The following is a 16,275-nucleotide window of genomic DNA, read 5'->3' as shown; positions in this document are numbered from 1 at the left end:
GGTTTTTTTTTTTGAGACGGAGTCTCACTCTGTCACCCAGGCTGGAGTGCAGTGGCCTGATCTCGGCTTACTGCAACTTCTGCCTCCCAGGTTGAAGCGATTCTTCTGCCTCAGCCTCCCGAGCAGCTAGGATTACAGGTGTGAGCCATCACACCTGGCTAATTTTTGTATTGTTAGTAGAGACGGGGTTTCATCATGTTCTCCAGGCTGGTCTCGAACTACTGACCTAAGGTGATCTGCCTGCCTTGGCCTCCCAAAGTGCTGGGATTACAGGCGTGAGCCACTGAGCCCAGCAAAAGAACTAGTTTTAAACCCAAGAACTTATGTACTGATTAATCCATCTATCTGAAACTTTATTTTGAGCATGAAAAAAGGAGTCTAGGTCCCTTTGAATCCCTCAACTGTTTTTTTCCACTTCCTACTAGTTACTGTTTTCACTTAGAACAAGTTATTGTTTGTTTTTATTTGAGATGGAGTCTTGTTCTGTTGCCCAGGCTGGAGTGCAGTAGTGCAGTCTCAGCTTAGTGTAACCTCTGCCTTCCTGGGTTCAAGCGATTCTCCTCTCAGCCTCTTGAGTAGCTGGGACTACAGGCATGTACTACTATGCCCAGCTAATATTTTTGTATTTTTAGTAGAGAGGGGATTTCACCATGTTGGCCAGCCTGATCTCAAACTCCTGGCCTCAACTGATCCACCCGCCTCAGCCTAAGTGCTAGAATTATAGGCATGAGCCACTGCACCTGGCCAGGAGCAAATTATTAGATAGATGTATATCTAAAAGAAATTGTGCTAGTTCAACTAATTAAATAAAATCCTATTAAATATGTCAGCATTTGAAATTCCACAGCTTCCTTTGGCTGGCCTATTACAACCCTGTTTCTTTTTTCTGCCTACTTAAATTTGTTTTGCTTTGTCTGCGAACATTCCCTTAGTACTGTGTTCTATGGGAGAAAAGAAAAAGAAAGAGAAAGAGAAAATGCCTTATATTTGTATCTTCCCTGGCTTACAGTATATGTTCCTGATAGTCAGGGACAGTGTCTTCTTTCTGTTCTCCATAGCTGCTAACATGGAACAAATACTTGTTAAATATCTGTAAATGATTAACAGCTTTATAAATACTTTGAAGAAAAGATTATCTTCTTCTCTTTTAAATGTTACACAGTTCTGGCCGGGTGTGGTGGCTCACGCCTGTAATCCCAGCACTTTGGGAGGCTGAGGTGGGCAAATCACCTGAGGTCAGGAGTTCAAGACCAGCCTGGCCAACATGGTGAAACCTCATCTCTACTGAAAATATAAAAAGTCAGCCAGGCGTGGTGGTGCATGCCTGTAATCCCAGCTACTCAGAAGGCTGAGGCAGGAGAATTGCTTGAACCTGGGAAGCAGAGGTTGCAGTGAGCCAAGATCGTGCCACTGCACTCCAGCCTGGGCAACAAGAGTGAAACTCCATCTCAAAAAAAAAAAAAAAAAAAAAAAGTTACACAGTTCCTTCCTTGAATCTTTTATGTTAATATTGGAGGCTCAATACACATCGTGGAACTGATGCTTATTTGGCCGTCTAGGTTAACATTTTGAATATCATAAATATTAGTTAAGTCTGGACATTAATAATGGCATTAGACAGCACCAATTGGCAAAGGAATCATCATGTTACATGCAAAAAAAATGTTATGGGAATTGGGTAACAATCTTAGTATGGCAGAAAAAATGTTTATTTACCCTAATGCAGGGCCAGGGCTTCATAAATTTTCTTGGCCTATAATATTCATAAGTATCTTAGTAATTTTTATATAGCATCTCTAGGCCAGGATACCCATCCACTTATGAAAAATACCTATCCATTTATGAAGAAGTTAGGTTCAAACAGTTTGTGTCCTAGCAGTTGAACACCTACTGGGCCCTGTTACACAGTTTCTCAAACCCTGCAGTCAGAACGGACATTCTACCGTCATTCCTCTTGCACATTGATTTTCTCTCTGTACATCTTATCACAGCAACTGCCCAAAACCCAGCTCCACAAAAATACGGCATTACTCAGGCCGGACACGGTGGCTCACGCCTGTAATCCCAGCACTTTGGAAGCCGAGGTGGGCGGATCACTTGAGGTCAGCAGTTCAAGACTAGCATGGCCAACGTGCTGAAACCCCATCTCTACTAAAAATAATTAGCCGGGCGTGTTGGTGCACACCTGTCATCCTACTCAGAAGGCTGAGACAGGAGAATTGCTTGAACCCGGGAGGTGGAGGTTGCAATGAGCCAAGATCACACTACTACACTCTAGCCTGGGCGACAGAGTGAGACTCTAGCTCAAAAATAAATAAATAAATAAATAAATAAATAAATAAGGCATTATTGAAGAGGAGTATAGCAGTCTTATGTAGGAATTGTGAACTACCTCTAGCTAGTAGTTCACACAATGTTCAACAGATGTTGCTGTGTTTCTTTCAAAAATTTAAACTATCCCACAATACCTTGTGAGTTTGCCATTGTGTCCTGGGTATTGAGTACATAGTTTGGGAACCGTGGCCCTAATGACTGTCATCACAGAGGATGAGAGGAATCCCATGTAAGGACTGAGATGTGTCTTTTGGAGGGTAGTGGGAATAATGAAAAGGGATATTTTTAGGAGCATTGATGAGGGACAAGTAGGTGTTTAAAGATTGAGCCATAGTCTTGGCTAAATAAGCCATGTGTCTTTAATCTTATCTCCTCTAAAGGATTGAAATACATTTTGTGTATATCTGATATTCACTTGTGACCACATTTATCTCAGTATTAATTTTTTTATGCTAGCCCGTTCATATGCATGGTCATTTTTATTTTTCTTTGATACTTTTGATATATCAAACCGATGTTGATGTAGAAGGATGACTTAGAGTCTTTGGTCCTATCCTTGTTATTGTATTATTATATTAGCTGCTTTTTTTTTTTTTTTTTTTTGAGATGGAGTCTCACTCTGTCATCCAGGCTGGAGTGCAGTGGCATGATCTTGGCTCACTGCAAGCTCCGCCTCCCGGGTTCACACTATTCTCCTGCCTCAGCCTCCCAAGTAGCTGGGACTACAGGTGCTGCCACCATGCCTGGCTAATTTTTTGTATTTTTAGTAGAGATGGGGTTTCACCCTGTTAGTCAGGGTGGTCTCAATTTCCTGACCTCGTGATCCACCCATCTTGGCCTCCCAAAGTGCTGGGATTACAGGTGTGAGCCACTGTGCCTGGCCAAATGATGTATTAGCTTTTTAAAGGATGTCACTTGAGTCCAATCTGTGTTTCCGATTCACAGAAACAAAATAAATGAATCAGCTTGTTTTTTCTCTTGATGTAGAACAAATCACCTGCTGCAGTAACAGAACCAGAGACAAATAAATTTGATAGTACCGGATATGATAAAGACTTAGTAGAAGCTTTGGAAAGAGATATAATTTCTCAGAATCCCAATGTTCGATGGTAAGTTATATCACAACCAAATAATTGGGTGCTGGTGATGCTATTTGGAATGGAAAATGGAGCAAATGTGAGCATGTACTGAAGAGTAGAGCTTGAGGACAGAACCGGAGTATGTGCAGCGTGAGCATGACTTCCCTGCATTCAGCCTGTTCCAATTTTTGTCTGAGGGTCTGAGGTTTTTGTTTTTGTTTTTTAGAGACAGGGTCTTACTTTATTGCCCAGGCTGGAGGACAGTGGCTTGATCATAGCTCACTGCAGATTCAAACTCCTAGGCTCAAGTGATCCTCCTGCCACAGCCTTCCAAGTAGCTGGGACCACAGGTGCACACCACCACATCTAGCTAATTTAAAAAAATGTTTTGTAGACTTGGAGTCTTGATCAGGCTGGTCTTGAACTCCTGGGTTCAAGTGATCCTCCTGCCTCAGCCTCCCAGAGTGCTAGGATTACAGTCATGAGCCTTTGCACCTGGCCAAGGCAATGATTTGTATGTATGTGTGTTGCTTATTATCTATAGCATCCTAGAAATGTTGCTTTTATTTTCTTTTAGAGCAGTGATTCTCAACTTTATTAATATTACATATAATCAAAGATCTGTAATGTATCATAATGAGTTATAAAAGTTAACTTTTCCACAAAGTTAGGCATATTATGTTTATATTTCTGTTAAAACCTTAATGATTATTAGGTATGGGTTTGATATTTTAAAATATTGGGGACATTAATATTTTATACAATGAAAATACTTTTTTTAACAGAAATTGCCACATGTAGCAGTAGTAGTAGGTATTCTAGTGGTTGGAGATGACTTTATAGCAATCTCTGTGATACTCTTTAACCTTGGCATCTACCTCTTAATAGAGCTGGAGGCAAAGCAGCTATGTTGTAGCCTGTCTCTGCTTTATACCATTTTTATTCTTTATGCTTTTTTTTAGTTTTAAAAAACATGGGCTCATTGTTTCTAAATCATGGAGGTTGTGGAATGAGGACCATAAGAGCAGGAGTTTAAAATGAGATGACACATAACCCTGAAGAGTGTGCCTGTAGACTATGTTCTCATGATCCAGGCTAAAAACTGTCAACTGCCAATAACTGAAGAAAAGGTTGTGCTCTTTATATATCTGCTGGTTGACATGGTGGGCCTCGTCGCAGTGTGTTAGTCCACCCGTGTTCTGAGAGAGGCTCACCATTCTGTCAGCAGCGTATATATCTGCTGGTTGACATGGTGGGCCTCATCACAGTGCGTTAGTTCACCCGGGCTCAGAGAGAGGCTCACCATTCTGTCAGCAGCACAACATCATGTGCTTCCAGTGGTTCTCAAGAGTGACTGCATAGACATGTATCATCTAAAGGGTTGTTAATAAAATGTCTTCTCTTTCAGGGACGATATCGCTGATTTAGTAGAAGCTAAAAAGTTGCTTAAGGAAGCTGTAGTGTTACCAATGTGGATGCCCGAATTCTTTAAGGGCATTAGGAGACCATGGAAAGTAAGTTTATTACTGTGTGGCATTGTCAAAGTAAATGGCAGCATGTTGATACAGAAAGCCAATATTTATCTATATTGGGAAAAGTGGAGGGAGAAAGTGGAGTAAGGAAATTTTTAAATTAAAAGGTATATGTTGTGCTACTGAGAATTTTGTTAGACCAGAAGCTATTGCAAGAGTCCTAGAATAAGAAATACATACAGTGTGATCTTTGGAAAGTTGAATACACAGCATTAAAATTTAGAATTTGGCCGGGCATGGTGGCTCACGCCTGTAATCCCAGCACTTTGGGAGGCCGAGGCAGGTGGATCACCTGAGGTCAGGAGTTTGAGACCAGCCTGACCAACATGGAGAAACCCCATCTCTACTAAAAATACAAAACTAGCCGGGCGTGGTGGTGCATGCCTGTAATCCCAGCTACCCGGGAGGCTGAGGCAGGAGAATTGCCTGAAACTGGGAGGTGGAGGTTGTGGTGAGCTGAGATCACTCCATTGCACTTCAGCCTGGGCAACAAGAGTGAAACTCTGTCTCAAAAAAAAAAAAAAAATTAGAATTCACCCCATTTAGAATGACCTTGTATTTGCAAATATGACCTAGTCAGCTAATGCAGAAACACTCCATTTTATATGTCATGTTGCATGATTGTAACCTGTATTTTGGGGATTGTTTTCAATAAATTAATGGGAAATATCTGCATGTGATAAATACTTTTTAAAGTCATGGGCTGATCTAAAAAAAGACCATCAAAAAAGCCTTTCTTGGATTTGGAAAATACACTGATAGGTAACTCTGCATGTATGAATAGTTGTAAAAATCCTTTATACATTAAGTGATAAGCAAGATACAAAATGATAGACATACTTTGAATAAATTATATATATATGTATTTTGTTTGTTTTGTTTTGAGACGGAGTCTCGCTCCGTCGCCAGGCTGGAGTGCAGTGCGATCTTGGCTCACTGCAATCTCCGCCTCACGGGTTGAAGCGATTACCCTGCCTTAGCCTCCCGAGTAGCTGGGATTACAGGCATGCACCACCATGCCCAGCTAACTTTTTTTGTATTTTAGTAGAAACAGGGTTTCACCATGTTGGCCAGGATGGTCCCGATCCCCTGACCTCGTGATCTGCCTGCCTTGGCCTCTCATCAAAGTGCTGGGATTACAGGTGTGAGCCACCATGCCTGGCCGAATAAGTTATATTTTTAAAAAACCTAATTTGTCTGAGCAAAAGGACAATCAGGATATAAATCCAGATGCTCATGGTACCTCTGTTAGGGTGTTGATATTATAAACTACTTTTTCTCATCTTTGAGTTCCAAATTTTTAATAATGTAGTTATCTTCTTTTTTAACGGGAAGAGTAAATTTGTGACAAAGTATCCTCCTGTTTATCTCTTTGTCTTTTATTTGTCTTGATATTATATATAAGTTGGTTGAAATTTGCTACTTAGTAATGACACTTTTATGAATTAGAACAATGGCAGATAAATCCTCTGCTGAGGCTATTATATTCGCAACAGGGAGTACTGATGGTCGGCCCACCTGGCACGGGGAAGACGCTCCTTGCTAAAGCAGTGGCTACAGAATGCAAGACAACATTCTTCAATGTCTCTTCATCAACTCTGACTTCCAAATACAGAGGAGAATCTGAGAAGCTTGTTCGTCTTCTGTTTGAAATGGTGAATGTTTGAGACAGCTCTAATGATTCTTTACCTCTCTAAAAGGGGAGAAAGTGAGCTGTAACTATCTCCAGTATATGGAATAGTTAGGCAGGATGCCATTTTGCCCAGAGTATGATTCCTTGTCCTTAAAGCTAGCTTTCTTTACAAACATGAATAATTAGAGTTTCTCTTTGTCTTTTTTTCTCCAGATGTAGATCCAAATCTACCAGTTTTGGGGCATGCTCACGTTATGGGATCTGCATTACTAATCTTCTGTAGGAATCTGAAATTATTATGTTTTTTAAATCAATAGGTTTAGTTATAATATGATAACCACAGTATTGTAACAATGATGCCAAAAGGTGAGAATCATAAGTTACTATGGAACTCAGGTCACCTCCGATCTATTAACTGTACCAAATGCCTTCATTTTAATGACCTAATCTTGGATTAGGTTCTTTCTTCCACCAATACAAATCAGAGTACCAACAGAAGAAATGTAATTCAACAAGTTCTGATAGAGTGTTTAGATTGAATTCCACAACCTTTTAAACTTCAGACTTTGTTAAGCTTCACTGATTACCTCACTCTTGCCTCTAAGAAGCAGAGTGGTTTTATGTAATTAGGATAGAGTTATGCTATTAGTGACAAAGATGTGAATCTTCTTTTTTTTTTTGGGTTCTCAGTCTTGCCTAGGCCGGTATGCAGGAGCATGATCACAACTCGCTGCATCCGTGACCTCCCAGGCTCAAGTGATCCTCCCGTCTAAGCCTCCCAAGTAGGTGGGACGATGGACATGAGCCACCACACTCAGCTAATTTTTTTTTTTTTTTTTACAGATGGGGTCTTGCTGTGTTGCCCAGGCTGATCTTGAACTCCTGGGTTCAAGTGATCCTCTTGCTTCAGACTCCCAAAGTGCTGGATTTACAGGCATGGGTCACCAATCCTGGTCAAGACATGAATTCTATTTTTTTAGACAGGGTCTCATTCTGTCACCTAGGCTGGAGTGCAGTGTTGCAATCTCCGGTCACAGCAGCCTTCACCTCCTAGCCTCAAGCAATCCTCCCACCTTAGCCTCCTGAGTAGCTGGGACTACACATGTGCACTACCATGCCTGGCTAATTTTTGTATTTTTAGTAGAGATGAGGTTTTGCCATGTTGACCAGGCTGGTCTTGAACTCCTGACCTCAGGTGATCTGCCCACCTTGGCCTCCCAAAGTGTTAGGATTACAGGTATGAGCCACTGCGCCTGGCCTTGATTTTTTTGTAGAGATGAAGTCTCACTACGTTGCCCAGGCTAATCTAGAACTCCTGGCCTCAAACACTCCTCTTGCCTAGACCCCATAAAGTGCTGGGATTACAGGCAAGAGCCATTGTGTTCAGCTTTTTTGTTTTTTTGGTTTTTTTTTAAGATAAGCTCTCACTATATTATACAGATTGTAGTGCAGTGGTTATTCACAGGCACAATCATAACATACTGCATCCTCCTCTCTCAGCCTCCCAAGTAGCTGGGACTTCAGGCGTGTACCACTGCAACTCAGCTTTCAAGTCTTATTTTTATTGTCCTTAGGGTAATGAACTCTCAGCGAAGTTAGCCCTCATTTTGTCATAGTTCCAGCAAAAGTCCAAAGATTAATATTTGGCCTGTTTTGAGTTTCATACCTATGCCTAACCTCCTTGTTTTTGGTCAGAGAATTGGAGTGCTCTGATTGGCCAGGCCTGAATAAAACCCCTGGAGTTCCAAGTAAAGTTAGCCTCTTTTGAAGTAGTGGAATAGGAATGAAAGAGGGGCCCGGCATGGTGGCTCACGCCTGTAATCCCCGCACTTTGGGAGGTCGAGGCGGGCAGATCACTTGAGGTCAGGAGTTCGAGACCAGCCTGGCCAACATGATGAAACCCCATCTCTACTAAAAATAGAAAAATTAGCCAGGTGTGGTGGTGCATGCTTGTAATCCCAGCTACTTGGGAGGCTGAGGCAGGAGAATCGCTTGAACTGGGGTGGCAGAGGTTGCAGTGAGCCAAGTAGGAGACACAGTGAGAGTTCTGTCTCAAAAAAACAGAAAGAGAAAGAAAGAAAAAGAGGGATGATTTGCAAATGAAAAAGAGGCTTCTCTTACCAGAAGTGTGCTGTGCAGGGAGAACCAATTGGTGTCCTCTACAGTACCTGCCTGGGCCAGCTAAACCCAGGACACATAGCCTTTACTTGAAGTCAGATCATTCTGCATACCCTCAGTATGTGGGAAGAATCGGTCTAGTCACTTTTGCTTTGTGTGGCAACAGACTGAAATTTAATTTTTGTTGATGTAGGTTCTTTTGATAGATGGTTCCTAAAATTTTAGTTGAGAATTTTCTTGGATGTTTTAATGATGATTAAGTTCACTCTTTCCCTCTCTCCATTTGTTGAAAAAGTACAAAAATATTTATACATAAAAACCCAAGTATTGACTCTCTTTAAAGATGAAATTATCCCACTAGGTACAGTGGCTCATTGTAATCCTAGCATTTTGGGAGGCTGAGGCAGGAAGATTGCTTGAGTCTAGGAGTTTGAGACCAGCCTGGGCAACATAATAAGACACCATCTCTACCAAAAATATAAAAATAAGCCTGGTGTGGTGGCACACACCTGTAGTCCTAGCTACTCAGGAGGTTGAGGTGAGAGGATTGCTTGAGCCCAGGAGCTCAAGGTTGAAGTGAGCCAAAATCATATCACTGCACTCCAGCCTGGATGACAGAGCAAGACCTTGCCTCTTAAATAAATAAATAAGTAAATAACGGTTCATTAGAAGCCATATTTTAGCTGTTCTAATTCTATCCCATCTCCCCAATATTAGCGTGAGAGAAAGATGCACAGTGTGGCAGGCTCCTTAGCTGTTGTGTTGTTTTCTTTCTTTCCTCTTGTTTTAGAGACAGGTTCTCACTCTGTCACCCAGTCTGGAATACAGTGGTGTGGTGTGATCATAGCTCACCGAAGCCTTGAACTCCTGGGCTCAAGGGATCCTCTCACCTAGCCTCCTGAGTAGCTGGGACTCAAACACGTGTAACCACACTCAACTAATATTTTAATTTTCTGTAGAGATGGAGTCTTGCTATGTTGCCCAGGCTGGTCTCGAACTCTTGGGCTCAATCCATCCTCCTGCCTCACCCTCCCAGTGCTGGGATTACATGTGTGAGCCACTGCGCCCAGCCTCCCTCAGCTATTTTCTGATTGCGAGTCTGTAGATTATTTTAAAATGAAATAATAGCTTGGTATTGCATGGTTTCTTCCTTTAGGCTCGATTTTATTCTCCAGCCACCATATTTATTGATGAGATAGACTCCATCTGTAGTCGCCGAGGGACTTCTGAAGAACATGAAGCAAGCAGGAGGGTGAAAGCGGAGCTGCTGGTTCAAATGGATGGTATCTGTGTTTAGCATGAGTTGACCAGGGATGGGAGGTTGTTAGGTGTGGCATCTCCAGTTCCAGTGGGTCAAACTTTACTCATAGTGCTAACCCAAGGCTTTTAATAGGTGTTCTTAACTTCAGATGGACTAGAGGGGGTGGCAAGTAGTTCCTGATAGTGATAGTAATAGATTTGGTACACTGACAGTGGTGACAAGTCAGAACTAATGGCCACCCACAGGGCACCCTTTTGGTATATACAACTATCTCACTTTAGCTATGAAATTGAAATAAAAATAAATGCAGATAAATTGGCCTTAGAGTTTATGTATGCTTTGAAAAAGATTTAAAATTGTTATGTAGTTGAGATCTGGCTTTTCGATTAAATCTATTTTGAGTCATATATTTGCATACTACAGAACTCATTTTCTTTGGATTACAAATTCACATATGTACCAGTTAACCTAAGTCTTAAGGAGGCTTTAAGACTGTGCTTCCTTGTATTGTTGTACTAAATAGTTGTTGATCTTTAAATAGCTGAGCTTTATTTGGTATAATCCAACTTAATATCTTTTTCACTCTCTCCTTACCCTTATTTTAGGTGTTGGAGGTGCTTCTGAAAATGATGACCCTTCCAAAATGGTTATGGTTCTGGCAGCTACTAATTTTCCCTGGGATATAGATGAGGCTTTAAGACGACGCCTTGAGAAACGAATCTATATTCCTTTGCCATCAGGTATCTTCCTTTCAATCTTGTCAGAAAGCCTGTTAACTTCCGTGTAGTTTTGTTTAGAGAATTTAAAATTTGTTATTAACTAACTTTCTTGAAGAGATACATGAGGAGTATCTTCCTTTACGGTACTAGTTTGGCTATATGCCTTAATACTAAATAGTAAGGAATTAAAAAGTAAAGAATGGCTCTTTACTTAATGATCTCTTCTTAGAGATCCAATTCTTACTGGAAAACAACATCTCACACAAAGAAGATTTGAGACAATAGTATACTATGTTTATGCTGCAGGCTTACATTTTAAAATTTGTTTCTACCATTAGCAAAAGGCAGGGAAGAGCTATTACGAATAAGTCTACGTGAGCTGGAATTGGCTGATGATGTTGACCTTGCAAGTATAGCAGAAAACATGGAAGGTTATTCAGGTGCGGACATTACCAACGTGTGCAGGTATGAATTATCACAGAAGCATAGGTTTTTGAAGGCATAAACTTCTAATATGAAGTTTTTTGGTTTTGTTTTTTGAGACAGAGTCTCGCTCTGTCGCCTAGACTGGAGAGTAGAGGCGCAGTCACAGCTTACTGCAGCCTGAAACTCCTGAGCTCAAGTGATCCTCTGACGTGAAGTTTTTATGCTGAATTAAGACAGATCAGTATCTTGGTGGCGGCTCAAGCCTATAATCTCAGCACTTTGGGAGGCCAAGTGGGAGATCACTTGAGCCCAGGAGTTTGACTGGCCTGGGTAACATAGCAAGACCTCATCTCCATGAAAAAAATTTTAAAAATTAGCCGGGCATGGTGGTTCCCACCTGCTCAGGAAGCTGAGGCAGGAGGATCGCTTGAGCCCAGGAATTTGAGGCTGCAGTGAGCCATGATTGTGCCACTGCACCCCAGCCTGGGCGACAAAGCAAGACCCTGTGTCCAAAAAAAAAAAAAAAAAAAGATGAATAAAGACCCACATTCCAGTTTTGTTTTGTTTTTTGAGACGGACTCTTGCTCTGTCACCCAGGCTGGAGTGCAGTGGTCCAATCTCAGCTCACTGCAACCTTTGCCTCCTAGGTTCAAGTGATTCTTGTGCCTCAGCCTCCCGAGTAGATGGGATTACAGGAGCGTGCCACCACACCTGGCTAATTTTTGTATTTTTAGTAGAGACGGGGTTTCACCACGTTGGCCAGGCTGGTCTTGGAACTCCTGACCTCAAGTGATCCGCCTGCCTCAGCCTCCCAAAGTGCTGAGATTACAGGTGTGAGCCACGATGCCCGGCCCCACATACATTTTGTAGTCAGGGTCACAAATTCTGGTTTTGTTGGTGTTAGCAGGTGCTGGTAAGATATCTGGGTATCTTTCATGTCAGTGAAGAGTCTACGGTTCATTTGAAAGCTACAAGTTCAAGAAGCTAATGTTAGGATAAATTGTGTAAAACAGAAAATCAGTAATTGTCTTGGATTAAATTGTTGGTGCCTTTGTTCACTATATTATAAAATAGGAAATGATTGTGAAATATATTGACTTGACATATGCACAGAATACAGTCTCATTCTCAGTGAACTTATCCTAAATGTGATAGAATAGCAGTAAAAAGAAAAAAGAATGTCTTTAATCCAGCTGGTTCAAGTAGGTTTTGTCCTAATCTAAGTATTAGTAGAGACACTTAATTAACCAGGGGCTTGACTGCGCTCATTTCCTCCTCTCTAAAGTGAGCATACCACACGGGGTTCTGAGGATTAAAGCTAACATGTATACATCAAACAGCTATATTGCTATCCCTTTGCATAAATGGTGGCCGCTATTAAGGATAAAACTTGGTAAAAGGAAAGAGCTGTTTGCATCTGAAGTTTTTTTTTATTTAAACACAAATGAGAAAAGGAGAAACCACTGAACTTACCTAGCTTTTCCTCTACATGGAGAAAATATTTAATTTTCTTGTTAACAGGTTCTCTTCTGACTCTGTGATGCTTATTCTTCATTTTACTGAATAGTTATAATGAAATTCAAATTGCTAGCTTTAACACCACTTTTACTTTTTCTGGGGTTTTATATTCAGTATTAATTATTTAAATTAGCATCCTTTTTCATTACAGAAGATTTAACTGCTTAAAAAAACAACAGGCTTTGTATTCCAATAAGTTTCTATACAATACTACATATATATGTAATATAATTAGAGAGTGCTACAACAGATCAATTGAAAATTTTTCTATTAACAGGTTTTCATTTAACCAAAGTAACACTGTGTGTGTTGTTGTTGTTTTTAACTTAAAACCTAGGGATGCGTCCTTGATGGCAATGAGAAGGCGCATTGAAGGTTTGACTCCAGAGGAAATCCGAAATCTTTCCAAAGAAGAAATGCACATGCCTACAACTATGGAGGATTTCGAGATGGCTTTAAAAAAGGTTTCTAAGTCAGTGTCTGCTGCAGACATTGAAAGATATGAGAAATGGATATTTGAGTTTGGATCATGCTAAATTCTCACATGTAAACTGTGAGAAATGTGCCTTAAGTGTTTGAATATTAAATGTAGTAATTCATTGTATTGAGTGCTATTTTTTTTTAACTTTCATAATGGTATGATTTTTTTTAAAACCCTTATGATTCTGAATAAAGGCAATATTTTTAAGCTGAAAATTTGTTTTACTTTAGCATTACTAGATTTCTATTTCACTGACCACAAATGTTACTTAGCTTGGAAAGCTGTCTTTTTTTTTTCTTTGCTTTTTCTATTTTTTTCAAGACTGTGTTTCTTCCAACTGAACTGGCCATTCATACTGGGATTAGCCAACAGACCATAAGAAAGACATCAATCTTGGCTCTTGTTTGAAACCAACAGCTACAATGGCAAACCATCACCTTTCTTGATTCAGGGCCTAGGAAAGCTGACTTTATATGCACTTTTTTTTTGGTGGGGGAGGGTATATAAACTATTTATTAACAGACAAGGCCTACAGACTTATTTCTTCTTGGACACACCCACGGTGCGGCCATGGCAGCCTGTGGTCTTGGTGTGCCGGCCTCGGACACGAAGGCCCCAGAAGTGACGCAGCCCTCTATGGGCCCGAATCTTCTTCACTTGCTCCAGGTCTTCACAGAGCTTGTTGTCCAGACCGTTGGCTAGGACCTGGCTATATTTTCCATCCTTTACATCCTTCTGTCTGTTCAAGAACCAGTCTGGCATCTTTTGTACTGGCATGGATTCTGCATAATGGTGATCACATGTTCCACCTCATCCTCAGTGAGTTCTCCCACCCTCTTGTTGAGGTCATTGTCTACTTTCCTCAACACCACATGAGCATATCTTTGGCCCACACCCTTAATGGCAGTGATGGCAAAGGCTGTTTTCCGCCACCCATCAATGTTGGTGTTGAGTACTTGCAAAATATGCTGCAACTTTTCAAGGATCACTAGAGACATGGCGGCAGCACAAGCAGCGGCGTGTAGGCCTCCTGTGGAAGAAAGCTATATGCACTTCTAACTTGGCATCTTCTCTCCTACTGTTTGCTGCTGTTACTCCTTCTAGGAAGAAAAAAATTGGCTCTAGCTCCAGTTAACTTCACCCATTGCCTCTGGGTGCCAGTGGATAACTGAAAATCCCTGAACATTTTTACACAGTAGCTAATTAAAGCATGAGCCAAGCCCAATATGTCTTCCTTCTCACCTGGTGTTATGGTAGCTTCCCTTCACCTCCTGGGAGAGTTTTAAAGACACATTTTACTTTGCATTTTAAAAAGGAGAAATAAAATTCTTACTTGACTTTTATTTTGCCTATATAAGAGGCTGCACTATAGGCAAATAGGCATTTCTAAACCTGTGCTGCTCATAGTACTCTAATCACTCATTAACTCATGCATACTAAACATAGCTAAGGTATTAATGGTATGAGTTAATAAGTGAAATAAAAGTTAATGGTATAAAATTTTAGATAAGATTTCCATGTGTGACTACTTAGAAGAAAATAACTTACCATGTTATCCGAACCATAGAAAAGAGCCTCAGGAGATTGCAGACCTTGCTGTGGTCCCAAGTCTTATTGAGAAAGACAGAAGCCCGGATAGGGATCTTCTGACTGCAGAGCCTACACTCTCCAATAGACCATGTAGCCTCCTAAAGTTTTTTCTTCACTAGAATCTGTAAGCTTATGGTTAATAGATAAAATAAGACCATGTCATCATTTGGAGTTAGAACTGGTGCTTTCTAATGACTTAGGGAATGAGAAAGGGTGTAAAGATAAAGTGTTACTAGTTGGTAACTCAAGGATCAAATTATAAGTTGCAGATTATTTTTTTCAGCAGTATGGAGATAGTATTGCATAATAGAGCTCCATGCAATGTAATTAATTTAAAGTCTGGCAAAGTGAAACATCACTCCTTCATTCTACTTTGTCATCCTCTCCACCCCCACCACACACACACCTATTTGGCCTAAATATAAAGTGGTCTCAAAAAAACCAACCATGGCCGGGCATGGTGGCTCATGCCTGTAATTCCAGCACTTTGGATGGTCTAGGTGGGTGGATTACCTGAGGTCAGGAGTTTTGAGACCAGCCTGGCCAACACAGTGAAACCCCATCTCTACTAAAAATACAAAAATTAGTCGGGCATGGTAGTGGGAGTTTGTAATCCCAGCTACTCAGGAGGCTGAGGCAGAATTGCTTGAACTTGGGAGGCGGAGGTTGCAGTGAGCTAAGATCACACCATTGCACTCCAGCCTAGACAACAAGAGTGAAACTCCGTCTCAAAAAAACAAACAAAAAACAACCATTACTTTCTTGGACAATGTTTTCAAAATGATGGGTTGCAGTAAAAAAAAAAAAATATATATATATATATTTTGAGACAGAGCCTTGCTCTGTCGCCCAAGCTGGAGTGCAGTGGCGCGATCTCAGCTCACTGCTAGCTCTGCCTCCCGGGTTCACACCATTCTCTTGCCTCAGCCTCCCGAGTAGCTGGGACTACGGGAGCCCGCCACCACGCCTGGCTAATTTTTTGTATTTTTTTTTTTTTAGTAGAGACGAGGTTTCACTGTGTTGGCCAGGATGGTCTCGATCTCCTGACCTCGTGATCCGCCCGCCTCGGCCTTCCAAAGTGCTGGGATTACAGGTGTGAGCCACCGTGCCCAGCCAATAAAAATATTTTTTAATGAAACAATAGAAAGTATCACATAGAGGGCCGGGCACGGTGGCTCATGCCTGTAATCCCAGCACTTTGGGAGGCCGAGGTGGGCGGATCACGAGGTCAGGAGATCGAGACCATCCTGGCTAACATGGTGAAACCCCGTCTCTACTAAAAATACAAAAAATTAGCCGGGCATAGTAGTGGGCGCCTGTAGTCCCAGCTACTCAGGAGGCTGAGGCAGGAGAATGGCATGAACTCGGGAGGCAAAGCTTGCAGTGAGCCGAGATTGCGCCACTGCACTCCAGCCTAGGCAACAGAGCCAGACTCCGTCTCAAAAAAAAAAAAGTATCACATAGAGATGTTATATGTACTCGTTCCCATTGTAAAATATTAATATGTCAATATGAGTGATGGTTAAAAGAGGTAATAAAACACTTTTAGGGTAAACAGCACTATATCTAGAACCACAAGACCAA

At 41.2% G+C, this 16,275-nt stretch overlaps 1 protein-coding gene, 1 non-coding gene and 1 pseudogene across 4 annotated transcripts in view; 1 reads left to right on the top strand and 2 right to left on the bottom strand.

Annotated features, from left to right (window-relative positions):
* The window catches only part of KATNA1 (katanin catalytic subunit A1), a 62,655-nt gene extending 49,339 nt beyond the window's left edge, over nt 1-13,316 (top strand). For 2 of the 3 annotated variants that reach the window (XM_054491981.2, XM_054491980.2), the window contains exons 5-11: nt 3,322-3,443; nt 4,822-4,927; nt 6,442-6,600; nt 9,853-9,979; nt 10,563-10,697; nt 11,015-11,141; nt 12,958-13,316. In XM_054491981.2, the coding sequence (XP_054347956.1) occupies nt 3,322-3,443; nt 4,822-4,927; nt 6,442-6,600; nt 9,853-9,979; nt 10,563-10,697; nt 11,015-11,141; nt 12,958-13,156 (975 nt within the window). In that variant the 3' untranslated portion in view covers nt 13,157-13,316. The remainder of the gene's footprint in view (nt 1-3,321; nt 3,444-4,821; nt 4,928-6,441; nt 6,601-9,852; nt 9,980-10,562; nt 10,698-11,014; nt 11,142-12,957) is intronic. The other variant, XM_063667101.1, reaches the window with a different exon arrangement.
* A 107-nt stretch (nt 13,317-13,423) lies between these two features.
* On the bottom strand, nt 13,424-13,558 carry LOC129039770 (small nucleolar RNA SNORA2/SNORA34 family). The gene has a single exon (XR_008503471.1). It is a non-coding gene; the product is annotated as a small nucleolar RNA SNORA2/SNORA34 family (small nucleolar RNA).
* Nucleotides 13,559-13,600: 42 nt separating this feature from the next.
* LOC129038677 (small ribosomal subunit protein uS13-like) lies at nt 13,601-15,543 on the bottom strand (annotated as a pseudogene).
* Between the last annotated feature and the right edge of the window lie 732 nt (nt 15,544-16,275).

The sequence above is a fragment of the Pongo pygmaeus genome, chromosome 5 (genome assembly GCF_028885625.2).
Source record: "Pongo pygmaeus isolate AG05252 chromosome 5, NHGRI_mPonPyg2-v2.0_pri, whole genome shotgun sequence".
Lineage (NCBI taxonomy): Eukaryota > Metazoa > Chordata > Mammalia > Primates > Hominidae > Pongo > Pongo pygmaeus.
This window is presented reverse-complemented; position numbering and strand designations above follow the sequence as displayed.